Source organism: Staurois parvus, unplaced genomic scaffold (assembly GCF_062004578.1).
Source record: "Staurois parvus isolate SC_StPar_1 unplaced genomic scaffold, SC_StPar_1.0 ptg000105l, whole genome shotgun sequence".
NCBI classification, from domain to species: Eukaryota; Metazoa; Chordata; class Amphibia; order Anura; family Ranidae; genus Staurois; species Staurois parvus.
In genome coordinates this window covers 1,759,526-1,777,584 of record NW_028317901.1, presented here as the reverse complement: position 1 = coordinate 1,777,584, position 18,059 = coordinate 1,759,526, and the positions used below count along the sequence as shown (strand labels likewise).

Genomic DNA, 18,059 nt, shown 5'->3' with positions numbered 1-18,059 from the left:
GCGCCTTGTGTTCTCTATTATTATCCATGGTTTGCTACCACTCGTTATTGACCCTTGGCTTGTTCTCAACTATGCTTCTGCCTGATCCCAACCTGCCACTGCTCTTTACCTACCTTGGCTTGTTTACTAACCACGCTTTCGTTTGATCCTTACCTGCTTATACGTTACTGGACCTCCGCTTGCTCACCTCCTGGTGGGGTGATCCTGAGGACCACAACCTGGTGCTAACACAGCAAAATCCATCTCCACCATCAGGAGCTCTGCTGAACACCGGTTGGTAGACTCCGCACCTTGGGTGATCCCACTCCACCACCACCACAGTGACCTGCCTGTGTACCTATCCTGCTGGTTTCAGGTGAGCCTTTCCACTGCTATAGCAACTGGTCTTTGAGCCTGACCCCTGATCGTGACACCAGGACATTGTTTACTCCCATTTGCTATGGTCCGGCCCATCTGAAGGATAGTAAACTGCCCTTTGTTTAGAAAATTTGGAGACCCCTGGTCTAAGTGAAGTGGACAGTGGGAGGGAATCTTTGTTTAGCAAGAGAACCCAAAGGTCTGAGGCAGTTTTGCTCACAGTAGCGTAGAAGCACATTCCATTTTCCATTGAACTCTTGTTGCATTTAAAGATTGTGCGTTAGTGCTGTTATTTTTTTTTTTATACATCAATATAAATAAACCATTTAATAGTGTAAAAATAGCATATGCCTTTATTTGAAATATAAATATATATTTCTAATGAACAAAAAGTTGTAAGAGAAACACATTTCTGAGAGGCAAACACAGATGTAAGATTTTATTTTGCTAAAGGCTAAATTTCATAGACTAGAATGATTATGTGATCTAATGACCAACATTTTCCACATGAAAGCTAATAATTGCTACAAAAACAGTCACATGGCTGAAAAAAAAATAATTATAGCAAATAACAGGTGTTATTTCTTAGTGAACTGAGCTCCCTGCAAGTAAACAGAATGCATCAATGCTCTCATTGGTGTTGAAGACTATCGTAGGAGATGCAGCTATACTTCCAGAACATTTGACATCTGTCAGGATATAAAGAAAAGGCCCCATTCACCTCCAAATATACCTAGAATTATCCTGCTCATACACTGCAATACACAGGCTAATATTCAATGCAGTTTAGGTTTTCCACAGTGTATTGGTGCACAAACCCATTGGTTCTTAAGAAGGTCCATTCATCATAGAAATGAATGAGGGCTGGCTGCTGTGCATTGGGCAACACACACCAAAACATAAAATGTGAAGCTTTCTTACTCTGGAAAAGGAATGTTCATCTTATCTATGATATATTTCAACAGTGCTACCACTTTAACATGAATATTGTCCTGTTATTGTCATTATGTACTAAAAATGTATATAGAATGGGGAAAAGAAGATTGAATATAGTTTTACAGACAGCGTCGATCACAGTTTTCTCAAAATGCTAAATGGTTCATTGGTGCAGGTTATGATACTTACTTTAATCTACTATTGTACATTGTATCTTCATGGTGTATTATGCTACCACATACAGCTTACAGCTCCCATAACATTTGGAGGTCTGAGAAATGACCACTGCCTTTATCTCTGGTATAATAATTGGAATAATGTCACAATACAGCTGGGCTCCTGCATGTATATGATAATGTTCATTTTTCATGCTTTTAATTCAAACATGGTTTGATGTTTTTAACAGAACAAAATAAAGAACTATATAAAAAGCCAGGACAAGGTAATACTATATACAATGAAATCAGTACAATTATATCACAATCAATAATTAAAAAAAATAAAAACAGGTGATAATTTTACAAGATTTGGGTTTATAATGTTAGAAACAAGAAAAAAATATTTTTTAGAAGTAGGTAATAAGTAAATTAAACCAAGCATAAATTTAAACAAAATAGTCTGATTTGTTTTCATAGTAAGTTATATTTGCATTGTTAGCTACATCTATTCTTCACTAAATAAATTAAAGTTCTGTCTAACAGTAGACAACAGTGTCGAATATTACCTTTTATTAGCCAGAAAACTCCCTTCTGATTTAGTCTGACTTCTATGACTTTTAACCCAAGGCTATCTTCCTGCCTGCATACCTGCTATCCAATACAGATACCCTTAATGGCAACTGAAGAGTCCTAATTTAATAGATAAGTGATAGTTGATCAGGGCTTAGTTTAGGAGTCAGGAGCGGGTAACGAGGCAAAATGAATTCAGAAAAGTACAGGGAGGAGCGTTTTCTAGTCAATATAGGTAATAGCAGGCTCCATGTGTGACATGCTTTTTAGGCAGGAACTCTACTGTTTGTTTAAAGGAAAAATGATGATGGGCCCCTCATATCAAACATTTTAATGCCCACCTTCCACCCAACAAGTAAAAAACCACCACTGTACAACACCCTAATTAGCATGTTAGGGCTACAACAGACTAGGAAGACACAGCAGTGATTTTGAGGTAATGGGTCAGCAAGGGATATAAAAAATACAGATCTATGTACAGAAAGGGTCAGTGTGGACTACATTATGGATAGCACATCATACAGAATGATACAGTGTTAAAATTAAAATGTTCAACAGGACTTAAAGTAGAACTAAAGACAAAACTTTTTTTTCTAGTTTTAGATAAAGTTTAGAGGGATTAGAATACCTATCAGTTTTTATTACTGTCTGTGTCCCCATTAAAGGGGAGTTTCATCCTCTCTATTTGTCCTGTTTACCATTATCATTGAAAGTAAAAGAAAATCCCAAATTTTGGGTTGTCTCCAGAAAAGTAATAGAGGAGACATCTTCAAAGGAGGACACTAGTTCTGGTGACCTGGGGGTCCCCAATAAATTTCCTTAATTTGCAGGAGTTTCCTATCACTTCCTGTTTGGCTATGGGACAGGAAGCGAAGGTAAATCTCTGCAATGGGACACAGATGGAGAAAAGAAATCTGACGGGGCTTATAGCCCTTCCTTACTCTATCCAAAATGAAAAAAAAAAAATTTGGCCTATAGTTCTACTTTAAACAATGAGCCTAGTCTCACAATACCAACCAAATCATTCTCTTCATTCCTCCTAGGACCTTGCTTTCTAGCTCTCTTGTCATCTCCTCCCATATTCGCCTCCAGGACTTCTGCCGAGCCTCTCCCATCCTCTGAAACTCCCTACCCCAATATGTCTAGCTACCTCCTACTCTGCCCATTTTAGGTGATTTCTGAAAACTTTTCTCTTCAGAGAAGTCTATCCTGCCACCACCTAACAACTGTACTTTTATTTTCTCTGTCAGCTCATCTCCCACAGTTATTACCTTTTGTTTCACTTGACCCTCCCCTTCTAGAGAGCAGGGCCTTCTGAATTTTATTGTTACTGAACTATTTGCCCTCACATTGTAAAGTGCTGTGCAAACTGTTGGTGCTATAAATCCTGTATTATAATAATAATGAGCATGTTCAGAATAGGGAACATACAGCACATCATCCGGAATGAAGCAGAGCAGAATAGAATACATACAGCAAGGCATACAAAATAAGGGGTTGTGGAGTAAAGAATGTACAGCATGGCATACAGAATAAGGGGTTTTGAACAGAAAATAAATAACATGTCATGTTCAAAGAGGTGACGTGGACTAGGGGACGTACAGAATGGCATCTATAAAAAGAAAGTGTGAAATAGGTACTGCAGAGCATCGCACATATGGTGTTGTGGAAAAGGTAATATATGACATTATTATTATTATTATTATACAGGATTTATATAGTGACAACAGTTTGCATAGCACTTTACAAAAAAAATGGAGGCAGTACAGTTACAATACAATTCAATACAAGAGGGATCAGAGGGCCATGCTCATGAGAGCTCACAATCTAAAAGGGAGGGTCAAGTGATACAAAAGGTAATTACTGTATGGGATGAGCTGATGGCGAAAGAAAAAGTAATTTTTTATAGGTGAAGTTGGGATAGACTTTCCTGAAGAGAAATTTTTCAGGGACTGCAGGCATGTGGAATGATCTGGTGCGCAATAGAAAATGTACAGCAAAATGACAGTGCACAATGATTATAAGATACCAAAATTACCAGTGCTGGTGTGTAGGCTGACCTCATCCAGAGCTTCATTAGTGCAGGACCTGTTGTGACAGCTTACCTGGTCACCACTGTTACTTGTAAATAAAGAAGTATCTAATATATTTTCCTACTCACATCCAGGGGCGGACTGACCATTTGGAAACTCGGGCACTGGGGTCAGTAGGGGGCCCCATGAGATGCCCCTGGTACCTTTTTTTTTTTCATAGGCTTTTGTGAGTTTGGGCAAGGACACAGGGGCCCCATGATGCCCTATTGCCCGGGGGCCATATGAGTTGTCAGTCCGCCCCTGCTCACATCCTTTGTTCCATGTGTCTGCAGTCAGACACAGAGGAAGAGAATAACTGAAAACTTCCTTTGCTGGCTTCTATGTTTACAACTGACAGCCGTGATAGGGTGAGATGTTACACAGATTGTATTGGGCTGGTCAGCCTAATTTCCCTGCTTATAGGTGGGCTGGGCAGGTAAGGATAGAAGGTCTTCCTTCCAACCACTGCCAGTCATCCCTGGGGCCCTGACTAGACACGGGGTCAGCTATGGCAGTAATTGGTTCAGTTGATAAGTTGTGTTAGCACACCTGCAGCCAGGGGCGGACTGACAACTCATGGGGCCCCCGGGCAATAGGGAATCATGGGGCCCCTGTGTCCTTGCCCAAACTCAAAAAAGCCTATGAAAAAGGTACCAGGGGCATCTCATGGGGCCCCCTACTGACCCCGGGCCCTCGGGCAGTGCCCGAGTTTCCAAATGGTCAGTCCGCCCCTGCCTGCAGTATTACTGCATACTTCCTAAATTCACTACTAAAGCCTTCTGAATATGCTGTCCAGATAATGACTGTGAAAGGTGATATTTATATAGTTTAACCCCTTAGTGGCTGAGGATATAACAAATGCTAATGCCGAAACACAGTTTTGCAACTTTACCATTTGTTAGTAAAACCATACATATCATTGAAACTACGTTCTGAATACAGGTGGATTATAGCATGTTTTTTCAGGACAAATTGGACTTTCTTTTGGTGATAAATGGTAATAGATACCGCCAGATTTCTTTTTATTATCAAAGGAAAACTGGCCCAAAATGGTAAAACAAAATCATTTTTTAATTTTATCTGTATATTTTTTGCTACTACCATAACCTACCACCAAAAAACAACATTAAAAAATTCTGCTTCTGGCGATCGCAGCGATGCCATATACAGTTAGGTCCATATATGTTTGGACACAGGCACAATTTTTTAGTTTTTTTCAGGTATTTACCAATACATATTCAAGTTATAGTTATATAATGGATATGGGCTGAAAGTGCACATCCAAATTGGAGGAAGGGTTTAGGAATTACAGTCTTAAGAGCAGCCATTCCCCCTTTTTCAAGGGACCAAAAGTATTTGGACAATTGAATCAAAAGCTGTTTCATGGCCAGGTGTGGGCTACTCCTTTGTTATTTCTTCATCAATTAAGCAGGTAAAAGGTCTGGAGTTGCTTCTAAGTGTGGTATTTGCATTTGGAATCTATTGCTGTGCATCATGCATTCAAAGAATCTGTCCATGCAAATGAAAGAAGCCATTGTAAGGCTTCAAAAACTAAACAAATCCATCAGAGAGATAACAGCAACATTAGGAGTGGCCATATCAACAGTTTGGTACATTCTGAGGAAAGAAAATTGTGCCTGTGTCCAAATATATATGGACCTAACTGTATGTGTATTTTAGTTGTTGTTTGTACCTGTAGTACAGTCCAGAATCAATAGTGCACATTTTGCTTTTTTTACCCAACCTAAAACATGCTGACACTACTTTAAAAAATTTTTTGTTTTTTTAAATTCTGCCCAAAATATACTGACCATGTTCCTTGCCCCCAACCTGTGACCCTTACTTGACCCAAACACTAACCCTTGCACTGACCTAGATCAAACCTTTATCTTGCTATTTTTTCTTTCAGTTTTATTTTTTACACACTTGTTTTGTTTACATCTTTCTCCCTGAAAAGGAGAGATACAATGTATCTCTCACTCCATTCAGAGAGAAAGTAAACACAGGGGCGGGCTGCACAGTGACTGATCACTGTGGTAGCCAATCAGAGGCTATCACAGTGACCAGGTGAACCAGAACTGGGAGTCCTGGTTCTTAATCATTAGTACGGGACCCGGGGCTACCGATGAGACCCCAGTCTCTGTGCTGGGAGCACAATGAATGGTGCACACCCAATACAAAAACAGATACACATATATATGCGGCCCCACGGATAAAGGCCTACTTCTGCGAGGCCACATATATGCGTACTGTCAGTAGCAAGGGAATAAGGCATGCTCCCTCACCCTACCAAAGCACTTGCACCTGGCATTAGGTCATGCAAACCCTTAGCACTGCATGATAGACAAGGGGCATATCTACTTTTTCCATGCCCTGGAATGTGGTGTGTTTTGGTGGCTACAGTAGCGTTTTGAATAGTTTAGCCAAGCATTCTCCTTAAGGACGGGATTTCTATAACTTCATAAATATTGCATAACAAATTGTGCTGAAATGTTAGTGACAGCCACAGGGAGTATCACATTTTCACATAGCACAGGAAATACTGCCCACAATTGTGGCATGCAAAATGTTTTTTTTTTTTCTAAAATGGTTGGTAGCATGTTCTACTGATGGTATGTTTTAGGAATATATTTTTCTCTTTAAATGCCCCACAGGAACATCACTATATGAGTCACTAAACATTCTGGTCAATTGTGTTAGTGCCTAAAAAAGGATGAAAATTATAACTATACAGCAGTAGTAAAATACTCACCAAACATAAAACAATACAGGCATTGTGAAAAAACAATCATAAATAGACAAATGATTACTTTTTTTAAATAAATAAAAATCATATAAAAATTACATCCAGTTAAACATATCAGCAAAAGAATTGTTTTACAAGGGTAAGTTCAGTCATGGTGTTTTCCACCCCTCAGCAAGAAAAAGAGGACAAACCTTTGAGGCAGGACTTATGGCAGCAGATGTGGTGCTTCCTATCAGATCACATATTTTAGGGCATATATTTCTCAACTTGAGGCAGCACACAGTTCTTTGACTTTTCTGGCTTGCTACTGCTTCTGTGATTCAAATAAATATAAGTCAACTATGGGTGGTCATAGACAGGTTGATAATTACCAAAATGCTACTGATTACTAGCATGATTTGTGGTTACTGGGCGATATCTGATTTCCTAAGAAATAATAAGGGGCAGGGAGGTGCTCATTTTAGTAGTGAGATTTTTTTATAACTTTTTGAAAAATTCCCTATGAGATGGCTTGATTCTTCCCCCCGCTCCTACTTGTTCATGCACTGTTTGTAAGCAGTACCATCAGGAGCTGCTCATACTTGCATACTTAGACAGTACATCTTTGCAAGCTCTTTTCTCAGATTAACACATTAAATAGCCTGTTTTTTTCTAATATTCTGTTTCCAATACTCTTAACAAAATTCAATCTGTCCACAGTGCATAAACAAAAATACAAAAATAGGTTTAACGTTATCATGGCCATTGCTGTTTAGTGCAGTTTAATGCATATACATTACTGGGCCCCAGTTTAAAGTAATGGAATAGATGATGGCAAGTTACATTGCCATTGGGCCACCATCACATCACAGGACTACCATACAAGAAAGCATTGGTACATAATAAGACACCGAGTACCAGAGCTGGTAGTTATGGCTCAAAGTAAACTTGTAGTCAAACACAAAGTAATAAGTCAAGCTCCTTGGAATGTGAACACCATATGGTGGTGAATAATACATTCTTCTACACTAACTCTTAGTGCTACCACAACTTCTTAGGTTGCCAGATCTCTTAGGTATGGCTAAAGTAGGCATATCATAACATTTGAGCAACTTAATACCAGGCAAACTCAGTTGGGAAAGCAAGGGAGACCCTGTCAACAACTTTGTGATTCTAGATAAAAGCTCCAGAATCAAGTATTTGAAATGTTTACTATTTATGTAGTAGCCATAAGAGGTGTAAAGGGAAAAACAATAGAGTGTGATTTGAGTGACAGTTTTGAGTCTACTGGCGATGCAGCCATCACATCCAAGATGGTGACACCCAGGCCTTTTACAGGTAAATAACATGCATAAAATACATGACTTTTACATACTGTATAATCTTATGAGAAGATTTTTGATAGAATTAATGGTCTGGTAGCAGGGTGTCTTCTAGGCAAAGAAAAACATTGGTTTCAGCCTAGGGGCTAAAATCCAAACCTCTTTGTTTGCCAGGAGTTAAAACTACAAACACGTAAAGGTCAACACATTTCAAACAATTGTAGTTTGGATTTATTAGTTATTTTCTTAGCAAGGTCTATACTCTTAGGCATAGCTCCCAACTGTCCCTGATTTCGAGGGACTGTCCCTGATTTGGAGCAAAGTCCCTCTTTCCTCCTCATTCATCTCTCATTTTGGTCTGATCTATATAGTTGTATATAAAAGTTGTATATAAAATGCACTATTTATCTTTCAAAAAGTGTTTCCCAGTGCTAAACCTTTCATTCAAATTTTAAATTTCTGTATTTGTACATTTCAAAAGCCAATATGAATAAATAATAGTGGTAAAAAAAAGCACTTGTGGGTTTAACTAACACATTTTTTTTGTATAAGTATCCTTTAAGGGGCGTGCCAGGGGATGTGTCCTATGCCTAGATACTTTTGCTACTAAGTGTCCCTCGTTTCCTTCTCAAAAAGTTGGGGGATATGTCTTAGGACTACAATATATATTCCTGCTATCCAGGGAGAGCTTAATGCTATAAGTCGGACTACATGTTTACTTTTAAGGATTCCTCAAGTATGAGAACTTTTCCCATAAAGAGCATTTCACAGTTTTAAAGAGAAAATCCTTATATCTTTTCTCCTTGTCTTCCATGTAGGTAAACCACAGAGGACTGGAAACTGCTGGAGGTCTCTACTCAGGGGCGGACTGACCATTTGGAAACCCGGGGTCAGTAGGGGGCCCCATGAGATGCCCCTGGTACCTTTTTCATAGGCTTTTTTGAGTTTGGGCAAAGACACAGGGGACCCATGATCCCCTATTGCCCGGGGACCCCATGAGTTGTCAGTCCGTCCCTGTCTCTACTACAGCACAAAAATAGTTTTTGTATAGCAAGAAAGTTCACTCATTCCTGCTTTTCAACTGTGCTGCAAATGTGAAAAAGCTATTTAAAAAGTAGCTGTTATCTGTCCACACAAAGGACACATTTATGAAGGGCAAATAGCCCTTCATTACAGCTATTCAGCTACAGCTATTCACTTTCCCCACGTTGGATTTAAACTATACCTAAATACTACTAGATACCTAAAGCTATCACTCATATTTATTAGCATTGTATATTAGCTGCTTCTGTTTGACCAATGTTTACTGGATAAGATCAAATTATGATTTTAAATAGTTATTGACATCTGCAAATGTACAGTATTCATTCACATTAAATGGTTATGCTTTCCGTGAGTATATTTTAGACCACGGTATACCCTAATGCAGGCCATAGATGGGACATTTATCAATCAAATTGTCGATCGAATGAAAAATCGGCCGATATTCACACCGTTAGTGGGGCAATGTTGTCAGCCGATTTTCACGGTTCTTGTCCTTTCTTTTTATCGGTCATGCTGTAAAATCTATGAAAAACAGATGTTTTTCATAAGCATTGGTGGCAGCAACGACCGATTTTTCGTTTATTGGCTGACAATTCGTCCGATAAACGTCCCGTCTATGGTCAGCCTTACCCTGCCCTTCGGCCACAAGATCTTAGAAGAAAAGTCTGATAAGATCTTTGAGATATGAATAGACCTGAATGTGGCCAGTAGTCAAATACAGTACCTTGAAAAAGTATTCATACCCCTTGAAATTTTCCACATGTGTTTTATTGTGATTTGTGCCACTTTGTGTTGGTCTATCACATAAAATCCCAATAAAATACATTTATGTTTCTGGTTGTAACATGGCAAAATGTGGAAAATTTCAAGGGGTGTGAATACCTTTTTCAAGGCACTGTATCATTCATATGTCGGATTCCCATCATGTTTAGACCTTTCCATGTTTGCGTTATCTCCCAGCTCATTCCATCTTTGCAATTCAATACCATATATCAGTGGTGGCTTAGGCTGGGAAATCTCAGCTATTTTCAGGGGCATCAAATGGATATTGTGATACACACTGAAATTACTAGTGCCACCAGCCAGCCATTTCTCATCATCGAGGAGCTATTTTCCAAAGGAAAAATATACTCTGATACCAAACGTTTTCTTGAATGTTCTTCTTCTATACATCTGTATTCTCCATTGGCTTTGATATTGTCAAAGAACAAGTTGCATTTGCCATTGTGTGGGGTGCAACTTTCCTTGTGGTCACCATATGTCCAGTAATAGGTGGCTTGCTTTGATTCTGCTGGGCATGTTATACAATAGACAGACGGCGGTAGCTCTTTATTTTCATTTGAAGATGGTGACAGACTTCCTTTTTGAGGCAGAGATTTGGAGTCTAGATAAAAAAGAAACTTTGTAGTTAGATTTAAAGAGACACTACATTGAGAATAAACCTTAGTCGCTGCTAGAGGGAAATAGGGGGTTGTGAACACTATGGCCTGTGCTGTGCCATATGGCTTGTGGGCACTATGCCTGTCTTTTACAGATGAGACAATGGAATTTATGTTAATAAATTGCCTGACACTGCCTATTAGGATATACCAGTCTATTGTAAAATGGCTATAATCCCCATAGCAGAAGGGTTTGAAGTACTTTTGCTAGTTTAATACCAGATCACTGGACTAGTACCCATTTTCTTCCACATGAATAAAGAAAAAAAACTGTTTAATTAAACTTTCAAAATAAAACATTGTTGTTATCACATTAACAGCATTGACAAATTACAGAAGGAACATTTAAAGTGTCACTAAACCCATGACCCTGCATTTACTATATCCAGTTTTCCACAGCACACAGAACATGGAAATGCAATTATTTTAGTAAATATAAACTGCTAAATACCTTTTCTCATCAGCATCATATAGCAGTCTTATGACTTCTATCAGTGTCCAGCTGAGCACTGGCTAAAGCTTGCAGGAGGAGTTTGCATTCCCCTCTGACTGTCCTGTGGAGCTGCATAACCCCTGACCCTCTGTCTGAACACTGCTGATTGGCCCTGCTCTGATCACATGTACCCTCCCAAAAAAAAAAAATTCTCTAGCAATACACACCAAACAGAGCGTGTGCAGTCTTGCCACTGCTGCTCTAAGTATAGCAGATGGATTGGGGACATTAAAAGAAGGGGAGAATCAGAGAAGACAGGATCAAACCACCTTTTTTACACAATGCAAAAGATTAACCCCTTAGGTTCCAAAGTGCGTATAAGAAGCATGCTTTACTGCATATACAGACTGATTTTACTGTTGTGGGTTTAGTAAAACTTTAACATACTGTACGCCTGCTTTAATAGTACTGTTGAATTTCCTTCTGCAAACCTCCAAAGTGTCAAATAACCCTCAAAGATGAAAGTTGTTTGAAATGCACAATATAAATATTACTTTAAATAACTAGCGACGGCCTGCTGAGGTGACCCTTGCTCTGGCCCCACTTATCTCGTAACGTGGTGCTGACCGTGGTTCACATGTTGCATTGGGTCCTCAAACATTTAGATACACTTTTGATTATTACCCTGTATATAAGTGGTACTTACTCAGCTCACATGTGGCTCCCAGGGTCAAATTCAATAATGGCTTAACGCTTTAAAAGAGGAAACAAGAAACATAAGTTCCTCATGTGTAATAAAAGCAATGAAAGAGTAAAAACAATTCCTGAAACAATACAATAAAACACAAAAGCAATCAAACTGATTCAACCACTTCCTGTCCCTAGTACATACCCATACTAGGCTAGGAAACAAGTGGGTATACCAGGATCATGGCTACAGCTGCAATTTCTTTAGATCCAGTCATCCTCTTTCTAGTAAAAGTGATCTGAGCAGCTCACAGCTGTCTGATCACTTTTACCGGGCACAGAAGCCCCCCCACTGCCGCCATTGCTACATTCAGTGGGACAGCTGTAGACCGAGGAGGAGAGGAATATCTGTTCCTTCCCCTCTTCTGTGACAAATGAAGCAAGAAGCAATATGTATTATGTCACTTCCGGTTACAGTTGTGTGCCTACTAGCCCATTACTGGCTAGGCAAGCATCTGATCAAACTGATATTGGTTTGATCAGATGTTTATGAGAGCATAGGAGAGATCAGGGGTTTAACAGATCTCTTCGTAAAGAGTACCTGTCACTGCCTATGCTCTCACAAGGGATATTGTTCATCCCTTGTGACAGCAATAACGTTGATCCAAAAAACATTTAAAGAAACAGTGTAAAAAAATAAAAATAAAATAATACAACCTTAAAAAAAACTAAAGTACGCATGTTCCCCCATGCTCACAGGCAAATGCGAACCCGCACGTAAGTTCAACATGCATATGTAAACAGTGACTGCCCCCCACGTCAGGTATTATAGCAAACATCAAAGTGAGAGCAACAATTCTATCACCAGAGCTCACATACTCACTCACTCACTCTAAACGTGTAACTTGTAAAGACTTTTAAAAGATCACCTATGGAGAGTTTAGGTACTGTAGCTTATTGCCATTTCATGGTCAAGAAAAAGGTCAAATCTTGACAGGTCTAGGATCTATTTACTTGACGCAACATCATCTTTGATTGGGTATACCCGAAAATTGGGTATATTTTGTTTGTGTGCATTAAAATGCACTAAAATGCATTAAAGTGTACTTTTTCCTGAAAATTTGCATTTGATAAATGGCTGTGAACAATTCATGCAACATAAAAATTGCAACAATCACCATTTTATTCTCTAGGTCCTCTGCTTTCAGAAAATATATAATGTTTTGGGGTTCTAAGCAATTTTCTAGCAAACAAATGCTGATTATAACACGTATGTGAGAAACGTCAGAATTGGCCCAGACTGGAAGTGGTTAACAATACAATAAAAAGAACAGCTTTTATATGTAAAGTACAGTTATTCATGGTAGTAAAATCCACCTCTGCTAACCTAAATAGGGAACTGCAGTGTAGGAAGATATTGCCATGCTTTTATTATTACCAAGTGGCAAGGACACACTCTACTTAGTAAATTTTTGCCGGTTCTTTGCTGGAAAGGAGGGAGTACTCCAACAACAGCTAGTAAATCCTGAAGCAGTGATGTCACCCATAAGAGTTAGATGAGCTAAAGTCTCCTTACTTGAAGCAGAGGAAATCAGCGCATACAGATCCCCAAATCCTATTGGCAAGGGGCACAAGATAAATATATAAAAGTCCAATGTCATAAATGAGTCCAAATCAGGGGCGGACTGACAACTCATGGGGCCCCCGGGCAATAGGGGATCATGGGGCCCCTGTGTCCTTGACCAAACTCAAAAAAGCCTATGAAAAAGGTACCAGGGGCATCTTATGGGGCCCCCTACTGACCCCAGGCCCTCGGGCAGTGCCCGAGTTTCCAAATGGTCAGTCCGCCCCTGGCCCAAATAGCACTAGGGCAAGCTCTTCTAACTGTAGCAGGCTCTGTTTAGGAATAAGGAAGAAAACAAAACTCCTCTAAGTGTAATATGTAATGGTATTTTTTTGGAAACAATGTAAAAGCACTCAGTGTATTAAAATTGAGAAGGCTCAAGTGAATGGAATGATGGCCGATTCCTTGCTGCACAGGCCACGTCCGCACTACCGGAGACTATGGATGTCACAGAGAAGCCGGCCGGCATGTGGAGTCTCTGAAGATGGCGTTGGAGTGCACCTTGGTGCACAACGTCGGCATCAGCATGATGTATGGGAGACCAGCATGCAAAGCGGCGCGTTTCGGAGCCTGTGCTAAACCACTAAGGGTGTTATGCACAACCGCCACTTACATATATATATATATTGACTACGGCCTCCGTCTTCAGCTTGATAAGGGAGCACACTTCCGCCCTTAGTGGTTTAGCACATGCTCCGAAACGCGTCGCTTTGCATACTGGTCTCCCATACGTCATCACGCTGACGCCGACATTGCGCTTCTAGGTGCACTCCGGACGCTATCTTCAGAGACTCCACACACCGGCCGGCTTCTCTGTGACATCCATAGTCTTCAGTAGTGCAGACGTGGTCAGAGCAGCGAGGACTTGGCTACCATTCCATTCACTTGAGATGTCTTAATTTTAATACAGTGTGAGTGCTTTTACATTGTTTCCAAATAAATACCATTACATATTACACTTAGAGGTGCTTTTTTTCCTCCTTAAAGTCTCCTTACTTACCTGTCCAACGGTCCTGCTTCAGCATGTTCTTCTGTGTGCCAGTCTCCGGGCCTCTTCATTGGTTGATGGGGGATGATGTCACTCCTGCGCATGCACAGGAGATTGTCATCCTGGCACTTGGAGACCAACCCCAGTACTGTAAGCATACGCAGCCCAGTTTACAGTTCCAGAGCAGACAGCAAGCAGGCAGGTAGGGGCATTTTATTGAAGAGGAGACAGCCTACCTGCCTGCTCAGTTTTTTACTTTATGGGCCCATATATTGTCAGCACTCCTGCTTGAATTTTCCATGGACAAGGCTGCTGTTAGAAACCACGGGACCTCATACAGTCAACCTGAAAGTGAACCCTCCCCTCCCCAAATAAACACAATTTACTATGCTTCAGTCATGAATGAATACGGTGAATGATCGGTAGTGATCACTCATTGTGTTCATGAAAGGAAGGAGCTGGTAAATGTGACATATTTACTTGACCCTTCCCCCCGCTGTCCATTCTGAAAGATCCTATTGTGTGCTTACAGCTGCCAGCATGAAGGAGAGGAAGGAAGCTGAGAGCACTGCGGGGGTGGGAGCACACAGGAGGGCCTGGGCAGCAGGGGCAAATGTATGGTACAGAGTGAGGTTGATTGGTGCGGCAGGGGTGCAATTACTGGAACTGATCCTCTGTGTGGCTCTCTCTGCTGCAGCAGAAAGCTGGCAAGATGGAGAGGAGAAAAAGCCAGCTTTCAGCTGCCGACCACCCTCTTTGATGCACCCTGCTTCCTGGGCCCCCCTGATGGCCTGGGCACTGTACAGGAGGACTGGTGGTACCCCCTTATCTACGGCCCTCGCCTCTGAAACCACTAGCAACTTATTCACTCCCTTGTCATCTCTGGCCTTGACTATTGTAACTCCCTCCTCATTGGCCTACCTAATCACAGGTTATCCCCTCTTCAGTCTATCATGAATGCTGCTGCCAGACTCATCCACCTTACTAACCATTCCATATCTGCCAACCCTCTCTGCCAATCCCTCCACTGGCTTCCCATTGCCAAAAAAAAAAAAAATGCAAAACATTAACAATAACATATAAAGCCATTTATAACTCTACCACAAATTACATCACCAATCTTGACTCCAAATATCACCCAAACCGTCCTCTCTGCACCTCCCATGACATCCTGCTCTCTAGCTTCTTGTCTCCTCCTCCCATGCTCATCTCCGGGACTTCTCCAGAGCCTCACCATGCTCTGGAACTCTCTACCCCAATCTATATGACTATCGCCTAATCTGCCCACTTCTAGGAGATCTCTGAAAACCTATCTCTTCAGTGAAGCCTATCCCACCTTCCGCTAATAATGGAATCTTCTATTCCTCCTACCAGTCCATCCCCCACAGTTATTACCTTTTGTACCACCAGCCCCTCCCTCTTAGATTGCAAGCTCCAAGGAGCAGGGCCCTCCCAACCCTCTTGTATTGAACTCTATCGTTGCTGTATTGTCTCCCTTTATATTGCAAAGCGCTGAGAAAACTGTTGGCGCTATATAAATCCTGTATAATAATAATAGTAATGGATGGCACTGAAGAGCTGGATCACATGACCGGACAGGAACGCCTAAAAAAAAAGTGTGTGTGTGTATGTATGTATGTGTATATATATATGTATATGTATGTATGTGTATATATATGTATATGTATGTGTGTGTGTGTGTGTGTGTGTATATACAGTTGCAAGAAAAAGTATGTGAACCCCTTGGGATTACGTGGAGTTTTGCATGAATTGGGCATAAAATGTGCTCTGAACATCATCTAAGTCACAACAATAGAAGAACACAGTCTACTGAACATAATACTACACAAACATTACATGTTGCCATGGTTTAATTGCACATAACATGTAAACATTCACAGTGCAGGGAGGAAAAAGTATGTGAACCTTTGGACTTAATAACTGGTTGACCCTCCTTTGGCAGCAATAACCTCAACCAAACGTTTCCTGTAGTTGCAGATCAGACCTGCACAACGATCTGGAGTCATTTTGGGCCACTCCTCTTCACAAAACTGTTTCAGTGTAGCAATATTCTTGGGATGTCTGGTGTGAATAGCTCTCTTAAGGTCATGCCACAGCATTTCAATCGGGTTGAGGTCAGGACTCTGACTGGGCCACTCCAGAAGGTGTATTCTGTGCTGTTGCAGCCATTGTTTTGTTGAATTACTTGTATGCTTTGGGTCATTGTCTTGTTGCATCACCCATCCTCTGCGGAGCTTCAGTTGGCGGACAGATGGTCGTACGTTTTCCTGCAAAATGTCTTGATAAACTCTGGAATTCATTTTCCCATCAATGACAACAATCCGTCCAGGCCCTGAGGCAGCAAAGCAGCCCCAAACCATGATGCTCCCTCCGCCATGTTTCACAGTGGGGATGAGGTTTTGATGTTGGTGTGCTGTGCCTTTTTTTTTCCACACATAGTGTTGTGTGTTCTTCCCAAACAACTCAATCTTGGTTTCATCTGTCCACAGTATATTTTGCCAGTAGTGCTGTGGAACATCCAGGTGCTCTTTTGCAAACTTCAAACGTGCTGCAATATTCTTTTTGGACAGCAATGGCTTCCTCACTGGTGTCCTCCCATGTACTCCATTCTTGTTTAATGTTTTCCTTATTGTAGATGTGTCAACAAAAATGTTAGCATGTGCCAGAGATTTCTGTAGGTCTTTAGCTGACACTCTGGGATTCTTCTTTACCTCATGCAGCATTCTGCGCTGTGCTCTTGCAGTCATTTTTACAGGACGACCATGCCTAGGGAGAGTAGCAACAGTGCTAAACTTTCTCCATTTCTAGACAGTCTGTCTTACCGTGGACACATGAACATCAAGGCTTTTGGAGATACTTTTGTAACCCTTTCCAGCTTCATGCAAGTCAACAATTCTTGATCGTAGGTCTTCTGAGAGCTCTTTTCTGCGAGTCATGGTTCACATCAGACAGTGCTTCTTGAAACCAGTAAACCCAAAACAGGTGTGTGTTTTTTAGGGGCAGGACAGCTGTCAGCAACACATCCAATATCATCACACTGATTGGAGTCAAGGTTGGCTCACTCCTGGCTCCAATTAGCTCTGGGAGAAGTCATTAACCTAGGGCCTCACATACTTTTTCCTCCCTGCACTGTGAATGTGTACATGTTATGTGCAATTAAACCATGGCAACATCTAATGTTTGTGTAGTATTATGTTCAGCAGACTGTGTTCTTCTATTGTTGTGACTTAGATGAGGTTCAGAGCACATTTTATGCTGAATTCATGCAAAACTCCACGTAATCCCAAGGGGTTCACATACTTTTTCTTGCAACTGTATATGTATATATATATATATATATATATATATATATATATATATATAATTTTTTTTTTTTTTACACAGTTAGTTAGCATAGATATTGGGAGGTGGAAAGGTGCAGCTGCTAGCATTTATATTACATTATGATACATGAGAAAAGGTTAAAGGTTAGTCCCTAATCTTTAGTAACCCTGCAACTCAAAAGCAGAAATAAGAACAGCTGCTCCTTAGACATGTGACAAGAATAGCTGTTAGTTCCTTTTAATTAGAAGTAAGCCTTTGCTTGTATGCAGCAATGTAGCTTCCAGCAGGTAATAGACAAAGACCATTGCAAATGAAAGGGTATCACCATAGAACAGTGGTTCTTAACCTGGGTTCGATCG

The 18,059-nt window shown here is 40.6% G+C and overlaps 1 protein-coding gene across 1 annotated transcript in view; it reads right to left on the bottom strand.

Annotated features, from left to right (window-relative positions):
• Window positions 1–682: 682 nt before the first annotated feature.
• Window positions 683–18,059, bottom strand: part of SEMA7A (semaphorin 7A (JohnMiltonHagen blood group)) — a 77,588-nt gene continuing 60,211 nt past the window's right edge. The window contains exons 13-14 of the mRNA XM_089671374.1: window positions 11,763–11,809; window positions 683–10,568 (exon numbers count right to left, since the gene is read on the bottom strand). Of these exons, the coding sequence (XP_089527500.1) occupies window positions 10,222–10,568; window positions 11,763–11,809 (394 nt within the window). The 3' untranslated portion in view covers window positions 683–10,221. The remainder of the gene's footprint in view (window positions 10,569–11,762; window positions 11,810–18,059) is intronic.